We start from the raw sequence: 14,188 nt of genomic DNA on the forward strand, positions 1-14,188 counted from the left end.
GTTTAGCTCAGAGAAGATTCTGAGAACGGATCACATTTGACAGAATCTACATGAGAGGAAGTATGCGTGGAAATACCGTACCAAACGCTTCGATGTTTTGTAGCTTTGGTTTTATACAGGAATTAAAATTTTTTTTGATAAAGTTCATCGAAAAATGTTCAACTATATGAAATAAAAAAAGTACTTTAGAAAATAGAATACAAGTTTTTTCAGCACGTTTATATTTTATCCAACGAGACTATGCCGAAATTCTTCCAATCTACCAGACCAGAATATACATGTTATGGAACTTCCATGATCGAAGGGGGGATGTCACTAAACTAAATACGCCGACGCGTTGTGTTAGACTGTCCAGAACGTTCTGATTTTATTGTAATCGAAAAGTCCCCCAGAGCCTCACCTACGAGGTACTGAGGTTTTGTTTATTGAGCATTAATCGAGTTACTTGCTTTAATCGCGGCGAGGTAAACGAAGTTATGCTTTGTTTGCAGTTTGGATAACTGTTGTCGGCTGTGCTGATGATGATGGTGGCGTCGATCAATTATGCGGAAAGCAATTTCCGTAACTTGCAAAATGATTTCTTTCAAGATCCATCAAAAAGAACACACACATGACTAAATTTTTCAAATCAATTAACATATTGTGTTTTTTTTTATTTGCTGATTTCATGGTAGGTCTTCTTCCTCCATAGATTGTGGTAAGTAATCGTTATAGCATGCGTTTGTTTTATACACATTCCACCTAATAGCCCCTGTCTTGTGGTTCACATTCCGTTTAACAACTAAAACCAAAAAAAAACTTGAAATGGAAGAGAAATCATTTCATTTTATAGTATTTCTTTCTTCTATACAGCTGTTTCTTCTTTTGATTTTGTCTTGCGTTTTTCACTAACTTCTTCAACAATAATTGAGCTCCGGCCTCAACAAAGCACAACAAAACAAAATTTTCTTCCTTCGCCCGCAAGCTGTTTCTGTTTGGTGAGGAGTTGTAGCGATTATTGTGAAACAAACAAAAAAAGCGCGGAAGATGGTTTCGACCAGAAAAAAAAACCTAACTCGACAAAAATATATTATTTTACCTAAAAGACAAGTAAACAATAATAATAATATTTAAAAAAAATAGCGACTACAATAAAATAACATATAAACGAACAAAGTGTTTGTGTCCTTCTCCCAGAACAGAAAAAAATGAGACAAAAAAATATAAGCAAAGAAAAAGTAAAATAAAAAGAAAACTCTACGACTACTTTCGCTCTGGTTGTTTTCTTGTTTTATTTGGCAGCGCCTCGTTTCTACTTCCCCTTCCTTCGATTTGATTCCTGTTTTCCTATAAAGCACTCCGACACAGTTTAAGGTATGTCTTCTTCCTTCTTGCTCTCCGTCCTTCTCTAGCTATCATCAACCTTCTCCTCACTCTCCTCTCTCCTTCCGTCTTTGCCATTGGTATATTTTTATCTCAATATAAATAATTTCCCTACAAAAATAGTTTTTCATTTTTCAGATTGACCTTTTTCTGATCTATATATAAGTGTGTGTGTTTTGTTGTTTTTTATTCTTCTCCTTTCTTTTCTTTCTTTTTTCTCGTGTGAGAGAGACAGAGAGAATGTTGCAGCATCCTTCAGGCGAAGTTGAGGGGGGAGGGCCCTTCTCACTCTCTCTAGTCCGAGTCGGAGTTGGACTCCGACAGGCACAGGTCCTGCGACAGGATGTGCGTGGGCAGCGGCCGGCTGTTGCTGAGCGGATCCGACCGCGTGGGACCTATGTCGAAAATGGATTCTGTATACGCGGTAGGCGCGGGTGCCAGAGGAAGTGCAGCCCCAGGGTGTGAGAATTTTTGGGGTTCCGAGGATCAGTTCAAGGAGAGAGGAGTTGTGAAATTGTTCCAGGTCCATACCACAGATAAATTAATTTTGATTTGGGAGAAAAGAGAAGAATGGGAGAATTGTTGGATTAGTTTACAAGTGCAATATCTAATTATGTACAGTGCATGTTGTTAAAATGTAATATTTTGTATTTTGTATTTTGTAAAATTGATCAAATAATATCAATCCACACAGATAAAAAATAAACATTGGGCGTTTTCAAGCAAAGGTTACATCATTTTGAAAATTTACCCTAGAAATATAACCCCAACACTACTTAGGGAATCTCCACCGCAGAGATCTAATTGCGTGGCAAACCTATCGGTTGGATCCCCAGTTTTAGCTTTGCTCCGTAGCTAATACACGTTTTCGCACCGCTGGGAGCTAATTTGGCTACCGAATCAAGCCCACCGCAGGGATCTAATTTATTTATTTTCAAATTCTAGCCGTTTTGTTTATCGAAATCAATAAAACTACATTCTAGCATAATAGAACATGCTTCCAATTGCATTATATGTCCTAATTGTTTACTTACATCAATAAAATATCATTTTCAAATTTTTAAAAGAGTTCATCCGATTTGCTCCCGACATGTTTGCACCCCAACTTTCGCACCGCGGGTAGCAAAGCTAAAGCTAAATTAGCCTTCGAGTTCATTCAGCGAAGAAAAAGTTCATCGGGGATCCGTCGAGTAGCCAAGATAGGTGCTCGAGAAGTCCCCGAGCTGCCGGTGGCTAAATTTTTCAGCGATTTTTTGAATTATTTGTATTTGTTTTGGTTGAAGATGCATTTATTTTGATTATCAAACTTTCATGAATATTAAAGAAATGAGTAATTTGGTTCAAAACGACTTGATTTAATTGAATAAATTTTGAGTTTAACATTTTTGTATTTTTGAATAAAAAATAATCAGCCACCTATGTTTAATATAAGCAAACCATCACAGAAAATTTAAACATGAATGTTCAAAATTTAAAAATAACTTAACCGATTTGAACATTTTTAATTATGTATTAAAATTTAAATATATATGTAATTGGGCCAATTTGAGTTTGTAAACAGAGGGTGTATCTTGCTCACGTCAGTGGGGAGTAAAATAAAATTACGAATACGTTTTTTTATTTATTTTTTTTTTTTTTCATTTAATTTAAAAATATGTTGAATAGTTGTACCGTAACTAAAGGCTGATACGCAAAACACCATATGAAAAAAACGCCCAAGAAACGGTCAGGGAAAGGGCCACGAAAAGATTTTTCTTAAGCGGTACGCAACTAAAAAGTAACAAAAACGAAAAGTGGCGTTTGACGTTTCTTCGCGCGGCGCTTGTTTGCAATATGTTCTGATGAAAAAATCGAAGAATTGGAATTTTCCTTTTTGAATGCGACTGAAAATCACAAACGTTTTAATAATCTTGTTTTCGATATAAAAATATTGAAAATCCCCGCCGAATCTCAAAATGCAGAATTTTGAAATTAAAAGGACAGATATAATTTTTTGGTCGAAATGGAAAAAAAGAAGTTGTCTTTATAGCTGTCGGCCCACATGTCGATCATCAACGAAAAAAACGAAACTATTGGCACTACGCCCCCCGGGGCATGGCCTTCCTCTAACGTGGGATTTCTGCTCCAGCGCCTCTGACGAGACAGGAGAAACCGGGACCGACGTTTTACTTCACCATCCGATAGAAGCTCAGTGGATAAGGCGGGAATCGAACCCGCGTCTCATAGCATCATCGGGATCGGCAGCCGAAGCCGCTACCCCTGCGCCACGAGACCCATCAACCAGTAACCTCTGGATTGTGAGTCCAGTGCGCTATCCAATTGATTCACACGGACGGGATCGAAATGAAGTAAATTAGAGTGAAAAAAAACTTGACAATTATCATACAAATATCTATTTTCTGACTAAAAAACTCAATAATAAAAAATCCTAAATTTGAAAATTCAAAATAAAAAATATGCAGAATCGAATAATAATTTTAATATTAAAGTATTTATAAAATCAAGAGCTCAACAATTAAAAAAAATCAGAAATTATAAGTCGAAATTCCAAAAGCTTAAAACTCTGAAATTAAGAAATTCGAAAATACAAATTTACGAAAAACCCGAAATTCTAACATTCAAAAACACTATTTTTATCAAAAATAAAAAAAAATGAATTCAAAATCAGGAATTTCAAAATTGAAGAAATTAAAAATTTGGGAATTAAAGAATTTAAGAAATTAGGAATAGAAGATCAGGATTGCATGATTTCAAATCCGCATTGGCTTATTTAAAATGTTTTGCTTGAATTTTGCTTTTTACTCAATACAAATGACTTGTCTCTTGCATGTCCGGCAGTTGATCGACAATGCGTTGACCAAAATTTATCGAACACAGCCCCAATCTGACCTAAAAAACTAAACTGCATCGCCCCAGATTGTCAAAAATAATGTTTCATACGTAACTTGCAGGACTGGAGGGAAAATATCTCCAAACTCGAAGAATTGAAACCGAAAAATCAATCATCACTCCTAATGTAAACATTTACTGACGTGAGCAGGATAAACTCTTTGTTTACAAACTCACATTGGCCTAATTACATTGTTTTGCTTGAAAAAACAATCCGTCAGACGATTTGCTCCCGGTAGATCCCGGAACTAACCTGAGTTTTGTTTAGATTCGGATGAACACGGATGAACTCGAACCTAAATTAGCTCTCACACAAGTACCGCGGTGGGCTTGACGCGGATGCCAAATTAGCTTTGCAACGCAATTAGGTCCCTGCGGTGGAGATGCCCTTAAGAGCGAGTTTTTCACCAATGTGTCACGTGCCAAATATGAGCCCTCTACGACAAAGGGAAGTGGGGTAAAATGGGCCTTGAAGTTTGAGGTCCAAAAAACATAAAATATCTTAGAATTGCACGCATTTGCGTAAAACTTGATCAATTCCAATTCTCTTAGTTGGATTTGAAAGATCTTTTGAAACACATTGCAAGTATAAAAGTTTGCCATAAACATCTCGGATTTATACGATGACTTCTTCAAAATTTAGTTATTTATTTACAAAGTGTAAAAATGCAAGAATTATTGAACAAGTTGAGCGTAGAATAGCAAATAAAAATATTGTAAAACGACCACGTACCTTTCACCGGCGAGTCGTTGTTGTCCTCGGTCGTGCTGTCCGACTCGGAGCCGCTGTCGCTGTCACTGGAACCGCTCGAGTCCGAGCTGGACGAGCTGAGCAGGCCCGTCGACTGGAACGTTCAGAAACCCAACATTAATTTTACTTGTTCTACTAATTTTTAACGTGATTCTTACAAATCCGGTATCCCTCGGCGGTGACGCCTGTCCCAGCAGCGACGGCAACCCAATCTCCACGTTGTTGGACTCACTGTTGTTGTTGCTGTTGTGGTGATTGTTGTTGCTGTACGGATTGTGCTGCTGCTGCTGCTGTTGAGCCTGGTGGTGCTGGTTCATGCCCGTTGGCTGCTGCTGGTTGACGCCGTGGCTGTTGTTGTGGCTATTGTGGCTATTGTTGTGGTGACTACTTCCGCCTCCGCCGCCAATGTTGTTCATGCTGGGAAGACCCAACGAGTTGTGACCATGATGTTGCGATTGCTGCTGCTGCTGTTGTTGGTGCTGGTGTTGCGACTGCGGCTGCTGGTGCATAGGCTGGGATGACGCCGGAACCGACGAAGAGGGCACCGGCAGGAAGTCATTACCGTCGTCCAACCCAATCAGCGGAATGCTGGGCAAGGTCTGCTGAGTATTGTTGGCGTTCCAGCTGAAGGTGAAGGCATTCGTTCAGTGAACATCTCGAAAAATCTTCCACACAAGCTCTCAAAAATACTTACACCGGAGCGGACAGCGGGCTCTTGTTCGGGTACGACGGGGAGTTCTGCAATGGCGAGTGTTTTGGCACTAAGCTGATGGGGTTGTTCTTGCGCGAGCCGGTCGTGATTTTGGTGCGTGAGCTGAGCCGGGCGGTCGAGTTTTCAGAGACCTTGATCTGGGGTGGTGGCGGAGGTGGCTGGACAACTTTGTTCTCCGTTCTAAGAAAGAAATGAGAGAAAAAAAAAATAAAAGTCAAACAAAGTTATAATATGTGTTGTTTTTATGTACGGCCTAGAGCGAAAAATGTGTTTCAATTTATATCTTAATTTAAAAAAAAAAAACATCAAGAGAGTTAATTTTGAGAAATTCTACGCACTGTGTGTTTGTTTCAAGTTCTAATTTAATACCCGCTAACCGGCAGCGAAACTATGGAAAAGTCTAATTTTTAGCAGACTTAGTTCATGCTGATACAGCTCTTCTCAGTCCAGAATAAATATTTGGTGGTGACAGGCCTTGCGCTGCTTCCAAAGTCGCATGACCCTGCCTAGCCATAGAGCAAAAGCCAGACGGGTCTTCTACCTATCTTTAAATTTCCCACCCATAAAAAATACAATCTGGAGACCAGCTCGCTGTTTTTGCTTATGGGACATTTATGGGAACATTGCCGTTCTATGCATAATTTGACATTTTTTTTACGATTTCTACGGTTTTGAGGTTCATTTTGACGTTGAAAAGATTTAAAATCTAGTTAGACTAATGAAAAGAAAAAACGTTACTTAATCCACCTTTATGTGGTTGGTGCCTTCCTCTCATTTATAGAGTGATTACAATCCCCTAAAGTATCCACATGGTTTATGGATCACCCCTAACGTGATTGCAGCACCTAAGAGGTCCTAATAAAAATAAGTGACGAGTAAAAAAATAGACTTCCTACAGACTTTTTGTCAAGATTATACAGACACCGCCTTTCAGGCAAATGGCATCCCTCTACAAGGCGGGACCATTTGAGGTTATGTAAATTCAGACCATTTTTTATACTGCTTGTAACTTTAGATAGGTAATTCAGATCTTGAAAATTCTTACTCCACCTAAAAGGTCTTCTCATATGCTTTCTAAAAATATATAACATGTGAGGGTTTCATGAAAAAACCACCCTTTTTACCATAATTTTAATTTAATATGAAACAGTTTTTTTAACATAACTTTTTAAATACATGATAAAACTGCATGAATTTAAATAGCAACTTAGGGGACGTTAAGACGGATCGATTAAAACCATTCCGGCCAAAATCGGTTGAGCTTGTGACAAGATATTCCAGTGACATTGATTTGGTACACATGTCTACATACAGCCAAGCACACAGACATTTGCTCAGCTGGTGATTCTGAGTCGATATGTACAAATGAAGGTAGGTCTAGGAGGTTAGACCTCCTAGACCTACCTTCAAAAAAGTTCGTTTTTCGAGTGATTTTATAGCCTTTCCTCAGTGAAGTGAGGAAGGCAAAACTCATAAAAACACATCATGTATATTCGTCCCATCGTTGCAATTCTACACAAAATTGTCCCACCAAGAATTTTATTTTTCGGAAACATCATATTTACGAAGCAAACTTAAAATTCAAGGATGTATTAGACTATGACAAACAAACAAACAAACAAACCCGCACTTTTTCGTGCTTGAACTCTCAAACTTGTTTGCGGCAAACTCGCAAACAAAGCAATATGTATCCGCAGGCAAACCGACAAACTGTCAAAAAGTGCGATTTGTTTGTCATAGTATAATACAACCTTAAGCTTGCAGCATTTTTGGAGTCATATTTTAGGTTAGAGACCCAATTTCTGAGAAAAAAATTGGCGAGGGCTTTGAAACATCGAGACGAACTGTTTTTTTTTTTTTTTTATTTTTTAGTTTTTTTTTTAGTTTTAGAATTGTAGATTTTTTTTCAATTTTTGAATTTCAAAAATATAGAATTTTAGCTTTACAAGATTGTAGAATTTGTAAATTTTAGAATTTAAGTATTTAAGACCTAGATTTTTTTTCAATTATTAATTTAAATTTTGTTATATTCTTTATCAATATTATCTTTTTTTATTTATCCATACATATTTATATTTCTAAATTAAATAAACTTTACTTGATCCACCTTCCTTACATTAATATTTCGGGTTATCAGATCTTCGATGTATGGCCCTAATCGGTACAACTAGTGCTGAGTTCAGTTTTTGATTCTGAGTCGATAGGTATACATGAAGGTGGGTCTAGGAGCTCGTATTAAGAAGTTCATTTTTCGAGTAATTTTATAGCCTTTCCTCAGTAAGGTGAGGAAGGCAAAAAAAAACTTAAATTATATTTTTCTGAATTTTGATTTTAAAGTTTTTAAATCCTTTGGTGAATGTTGAATTTCTAAATGTTTACCTTTCTGAATAGATTTTTGTAAATTCTGTCACTTTAGTGCATTTATGGGGTCGTATTTGAGCTCAACGATCCAAAACAAGACAGAATAAAATATTTTTTTGTTATTCGATTACCCGAACTGAGATTTTTGCGAGGACTCCGTAGAATCGAGACGGTGAATGATTTTTAGGTTATGCTGCTTCAAATAAATCAACAACATCCACCACCGTAAAATCGAATCTGGACTGTTCGGTAACCGGGAATTCCCGAATCCCGGGATTTTTAGTAATTTTTCCCGGGAATTCCCGAAATTGAAAAAAAAAACTAATTTTATTTTGCAAATTTAGATTTGGTTGTGGATATAAATGATAAGTTGAATATTAAGTCAAGAACAATTTATATTATCAATATTTGTATTCGATATTTATGTGGAGCCTGTTTTTTTAAAAGGTCATGTGAACAAAATTTAAAAATTTAGTTTTTTGGGTGTTTTTCAATATCCTTAACGCAAGGTATTTAGATTATAAAAGGTAAGGCGGGATTTCCAAGCTGTCAAAATAATTAGCACGAAATCCGTACTTTATATGAAGATTTTCGCGTTTAGAAGTTTTTTATTTCATTTATTTATTTTTTTAAATATTGTTGTTTTAAAAACGTATTTCGGTTCAGTTTGGCATGCCCTACAGAAAAAATCCGGTGAAATTTGCCAGAAAAATGGTCAAATTTTCACTTTTCTCAAAATCTCCATATAAAATCCGAGTTTCGTGCTAATAGTTAGTTAGCAGCTAGACAGCTGGAAAACCCGCCTTACCTTTGTACTCTACATAACTTGGGCGTAGAGGCCCTAAATAGGGAGACTGGTCGAAGTAAATTTGACGTATCCAAACGAGCATTTGCCTTTACGCCCAGCAAAAATGGGCAGTGTTGGCAAACTCAAAACATACATTGCCAGATCGATTTACCTAAGTCTGGGCAGTCTTCCTATTTAGGGTCTCTAAAGGAGCTATTACACTACGGCAAACAAACAAACAAACAAACTCGCACTTTTTGACAGTTTGCCAGTTTGCCTGTTTTGTTTGTTTGCCTGGATTTGTTTGTACAAACGTCATCCTGCATACATTTTGTTTGGCAAACTGTCAAACACGAAAAAGTGCGAGTTTGTTTGTTTGCCATAGTGTAATAGCTCCTTAACTAAGCGTTGTTAAACTGAACAGTCCAAAAGCAGACAAACGTAAAAAAAATAAAAAAAAATAAACCAACATAATTCAGGGGCCAGTGGATGAAAATCAAGTTAAGCAATTAAAAAAAATACAATTTTAATGGTTTTTGTGAAATTTTAAATCGCAACAAACAAAACTTAATATGCAGTCGTCAAAAAACAATGACAAAGCAAAATGAATGAATCATTTTGTTCATCAGTTCATAAATTATAGTGTCAAATCTGAATTAAAAATTTGAGACCTAATCATCAGTTTAGTTTCGTTTTTGAAAACAAATTTCGTTTTTGAAAACAAATTTCGATAGAGGAAGAGCTCTATTTGTTTTACTGGGAATACTTTTTGAAGATTCGAAATTGGGTTAAGAATTGATTTTTGGCGAAATTTTAGACCGAAGCCCGTCTAGAGCCGGTTTGGGTTAAAACGTTACATATTCCATCACAAATGCATTTATACTAATTAAATTTCATGAAAAACTACATTATTTTGTTGAATAATGATTAAATATTCGTCCTCTTAATCAAAAAAATGCGATTCACTTACCTCGTCTTCTTCACCTGCACGTTACTGTTGAGCTTTTCGAGCGTAATCTCCCCGGTGACCCGGTCGATGATGAGCACGCACTCCTTCCGGGTGTAGTCCCGCTGGTTTCCCTTGAACACCGTATTGGGCACACCGGAACTATCTGCAAATTTAGACAGAAAGAAAAAAAAATAATCGATTAGTTTTTCATGAGCCTAGATTCGATTCCAAAGTTGTCCGCACCGTTATGTGGCACCGTCACCGTGACCTGCTTGTTCGTGCCGACCTCGAGCGTGGCCGGTTTGCTCGTGTCCACGCTGGCCGGCTTGAAGTCGTACTTGAGCGTGTGGAACACGGTCCGGGGGTTCGGGTTGGTGAAGGTCGACCCAAGCTTCAACTCGCGCACCTCCGAGTCGAGTTTGAGCCGATTGTCCATCTTCCTCATGGTTTCTGTTAGTTGGGCAGTGTGGGTCGTCACGGAACACACACGGACACGGATGGGGGGACAGATCTTCTTTAGGGGGGACGCACGACGAGGCACGAATCTTAGAGCATTTTGCTCCTCCTGTCTGCTTCACTGTTACTTAATATTAGAAACCAAAAAGGACACGGAAAGCGGCAAGACAGACCGACAAGGAATCGATCACAACACACGAACACCCAACCACTTCCGGAAACGCTAGTCGTCGGAGCAGATTCTTCGCGGACAGCCAGCAACAGCTGCCATTTATTTACAACCTTCACCGTGCCTTCTCTCTAGCACCGATTCCGGGAAAACTGGACTCCGTCCTAATATCTTCCGGTAAACTGTCGTTCCTCACTAGAACCGTATTTGTCCACCGCGACGGGGATCCGATTTGTGTTCTTGGGGCCAAGTTACACTCCACAACTTCTTATTCCCTGGGGGACCTTTCGAAGAGATTGCTGACATGACACATCGACGATAGGTTTTGAACTGTGCGGGAGCGTGCGTGACTTGCTCAGAGTTGAGACGCAATCAAAATTGCAAAGAAAAAGCTTAAAATCAATTTATTTGAAATTTGAATAATTTGCATTAGTTTAAACTAGAAAACAGCACAAAATCTAGCTGTCAACAAAAAAGAGTAAAAATTTTGTAATATAAAAAAATAAAAACAAACCCCAATCGCAATACTTTTCCCACCGTGCAGCCCCCACCAAATACCAACAACAACACCACCACAGCAACGAAGGGTGAAAGAGAAAGGCTCGCGAGCAGCGCGTTTGACGTTTATGCTTTATGCTCGCGTTTTTATGCTGCAGCTGTTGCTGTCATCGGAGGGGTGAGACCAAGATGCAAAGGTGAACACCGAAAATGTTGCGAGTAGAGTACCTGGAGAAAAATGATTTGGAAAAGTTGTGGAGCTAGTTGTGGAGTTTTGTTTTACGAGGTGCAATAAACCAAATTTCCAGTTTTTGCTTTTTGAGTGTTTTTGAAACCGCCCTGAGTCAGTCATATTCTAGCAAAATTCTTACAGCATTCTCACCAGCCTGCTAGAACCATTCTAGCAGGATTCTAGCAGAACAAGCTCTGCTAGAAATACCCAGTCATGAAATATTCTAGCAGAGCTGGTTCTGTCAGAATCTTGCTAGAACGGAAGAATATTTCTGCTAGAATTCTATAAGAATATCCAGCTCTGTAAGAACTCTGCTAGAATCCTGCTAGAAGGGGTGCCCAACCTTTTGGCCCTGCGGGCCAGATCTGATTTTTCTGATGGAGTGGCGGGCTCGGAACTAATGTTTGACAAAAGTTGAAAAAGAAGACAATATTTTTTCATAATATAATTTTGAAAAGGTTCTTTTAAAGTAAACAAATCAATAAACTAGTATTGCATATAAGATTCTTGGTTTTAGGGAAAAAATGTGTATTATCATCATTGCACAGTGGTCCAGATCGCAAAATTAAGTGGAAAATGGATTTTCCGAAAAATGGTTAAGTTTTGGAGCTTTGGTGTCTTCAGAAGAGTTGTTGCATATGGAAAGGGGCAACTTTTGGTTTGGTTGAAAATTAGGGTGGTTCACGATTAGGGTGATTTTGGAAATCTAACTTTACATGAATATTTTTGGGATTTTTTTCGTCTTCTAAAAAGTTGGCGGGCTTGCCAATCCAAGCAACTTTGTCGAAGACACCAAAATTTTATCTCGTAATCTACGCCTTCTACGACCAAATTTATAGAAAGCATCTGAGCAAGCCTTCAAAAATCAGTTTTTTTAACGTGGCAATTCAGGGTTAAGTTTTAGAGAAAAGTGATATTCGAGGCACTTTTAGAGCTCTAAAAAACAAACATTTTTATTATCTGACAAGTCAATTTGGACTTAAGGGTCAAAAGTTACAGCGATTTAAAGGTAAAAAAGATGCAAATTTAAAACTTAAATATCTCAAAAAGGCGCAAGCCAAATTTTAAGCACTAGGTTGCATTTGAAAGAGGAGATCCAGCACTACAAACGCTGAAAAAATCTCAGCGGTGTTTTTCTTTAAACTCGAGATATCTTCATTTGAAAAAGTCTAATTTTCAAGGGAAAACCTTATAGGACCACCCTAACGAATTTCGAAAATTGTCCAAATATATGTTTTTCCATGTAATTCTGCCCGCTGAATCTGAATGTGCCCTCAAAATTGACCCAAAGTGTCGAAACATCGATTTTTGGTCATATTTTGGGTTTAAATGATAATTTTATCACGACACGAATGCCATTGCAATGGTAAAGTGTCTTTAATAAAACTAATAATAATAATAATAATGATAATTTTACATGATTATAAAAAAAATATCAAAAAATCATTGGTCGATGCAAATTTTTCAAAAGCTTAATTTCTCCAACACAATAATTTATTTCAAAAATCAATGAGGCATGATAAAATTTACTAAAACTAAATTTGGATTCAAATCACCCGGAACCGTACCTTGGGTCCACGGCGCCCTTGGCGAAGCATCAATTTGGCGCCCCTCCCAAATTTACAAGAAATTTGAAATTGAGGTTAATTTTCAATGATTGCTTCAATGAGTTTTGATTTTATAATTGCAATTGGAGACCTTATTTACTTTTACTTACTTACTTTTACTGCTCGTACAACCTCCGGGTCATGAGCTGTCTCCAGATGCGCTGCCACTGGACTCGGTCCTAGGCTGCTACTCTCCAATTCCGCTGCGGAACTCCCACACTTTCCAGATCTTCCTCCACTTGGTTCAACCAACGTGCACGTTGCGCCCCCCTCCGCCGCGTTCCAGCCGGCTCCGAATTAAACACCAACTTCACCGGATTGATAGTCTGGTTCGGTTGGCGCGCATCCAGCGCGTCCGGCCTTGTGTCCTCTTTTGTTTTATCTAGATAGGAATCCCAGCAAGCTTAGTACAAAAGAGCAAACCGGCATCGAAGTATAATTTTTCAACATGCAGCGGCAGAACCATATTTCGTCAAAATCAATTAAAGATCATTCAAAATCCAGCGCAATTCATGATGAAACTTATTTTAATATTTGGGCAAAAATATCAAGATAAGATATTTTTATTCATTTTAAGTGATTCGCCCATACGAGGCTTGAGAATATTTATCATAATTTTATATTTATAATTATATTTTGCATTGATTTTTTTGATCGGTATATTTTTAATTCGTGATATTAAATTTTGTGTTTCAGAAAATTATTTTTTTAAGCAAAGCTATATCAATGTTTTCAAACCTTCGCAATTCGCAATTTTCAGTGTAAGAACGGGCCTTGACCGATCTTATGCACTAGGTTCCCGACGAACACGCACTGCCCTTACACCTACATCTCACCCTTGCTCTGAGTCAGTACGAGCAGCACGCTAGAACACGCTTTGAGTGTTCGTGCCAGGCATGCACACCTTCTTTTCCGGTTACGCATTTTAACTCGGCCGGGGGTGGTACATTACGTAGGGTTTGATGTAAGTATAAGCGCCTAACCATTTATAGTGTGCCTATCAACTTTCATTAAAGCAAAAACTGTTTTATTTTTAGTTTGAATTCAAAAACTAGTTGTTATTTACTGTGTATTGTTTTCTTCTGAAATCTTCCCTATTCTTGAGTCTGTTTATCTGTTGCTATTTCTTTTGTCGCGGTGTTTTGTTACAATTTTTGGTCCTAAGCATGGTATAAAAGTTTACCAAAAATACAATAGTAATATTTGTGTTAATCCTTTAACCATTCCATAAATTGAGTAAGGGCTCAAACCTCACTTGTTAAAAAAAGGGTGAAGATTGAAAAGAATAGACAGTAAAAGAGAATTTATTTTATAAAAATCAAGTATCAATAGTAAGAGAATGATGAGCGTATTTTGAAGAATAAAAATGAGAAGCTAGATGTATTAGATGTAAAATTAGACAATAGTTAATAAAT

At 37.6% G+C, this 14,188-nt stretch overlaps 1 protein-coding gene across 1 annotated transcript; it reads right to left on the reverse strand.

Moving 5' to 3' along the window:
- Positions 1 to 852: 852 nt before the first annotated feature.
- Positions 853 to 10,841, reverse strand: LOC6054805 (ell-associated factor Eaf). Its single transcript, XM_038255215.1, has 6 exons — positions 10,055 to 10,841; positions 9,833 to 9,974; positions 5,697 to 5,894; positions 5,161 to 5,626; positions 4,985 to 5,096; positions 853 to 1,775 (listed from the first exon to the last, which is right to left on the reverse strand). The coding sequence occupies exons 1-6, from the start codon at positions 10,254 to 10,256 to the stop codon at positions 1,657 to 1,659; spliced, it is 1,239 nt and encodes a 412-aa protein (XP_038111143.1). The 5' UTR covers positions 10,257 to 10,841; the 3' UTR covers positions 853 to 1,656.
- Between the last annotated feature and the right edge of the window lie 3,347 nt (positions 10,842 to 14,188).

The sequence above is a fragment of the Culex quinquefasciatus genome, chromosome 2 (genome assembly GCF_015732765.1).
Source record: "Culex quinquefasciatus strain JHB chromosome 2, VPISU_Cqui_1.0_pri_paternal, whole genome shotgun sequence".
In the NCBI taxonomy this organism is placed as follows: Eukaryota; Metazoa; Arthropoda; class Insecta; order Diptera; family Culicidae; genus Culex; species Culex quinquefasciatus.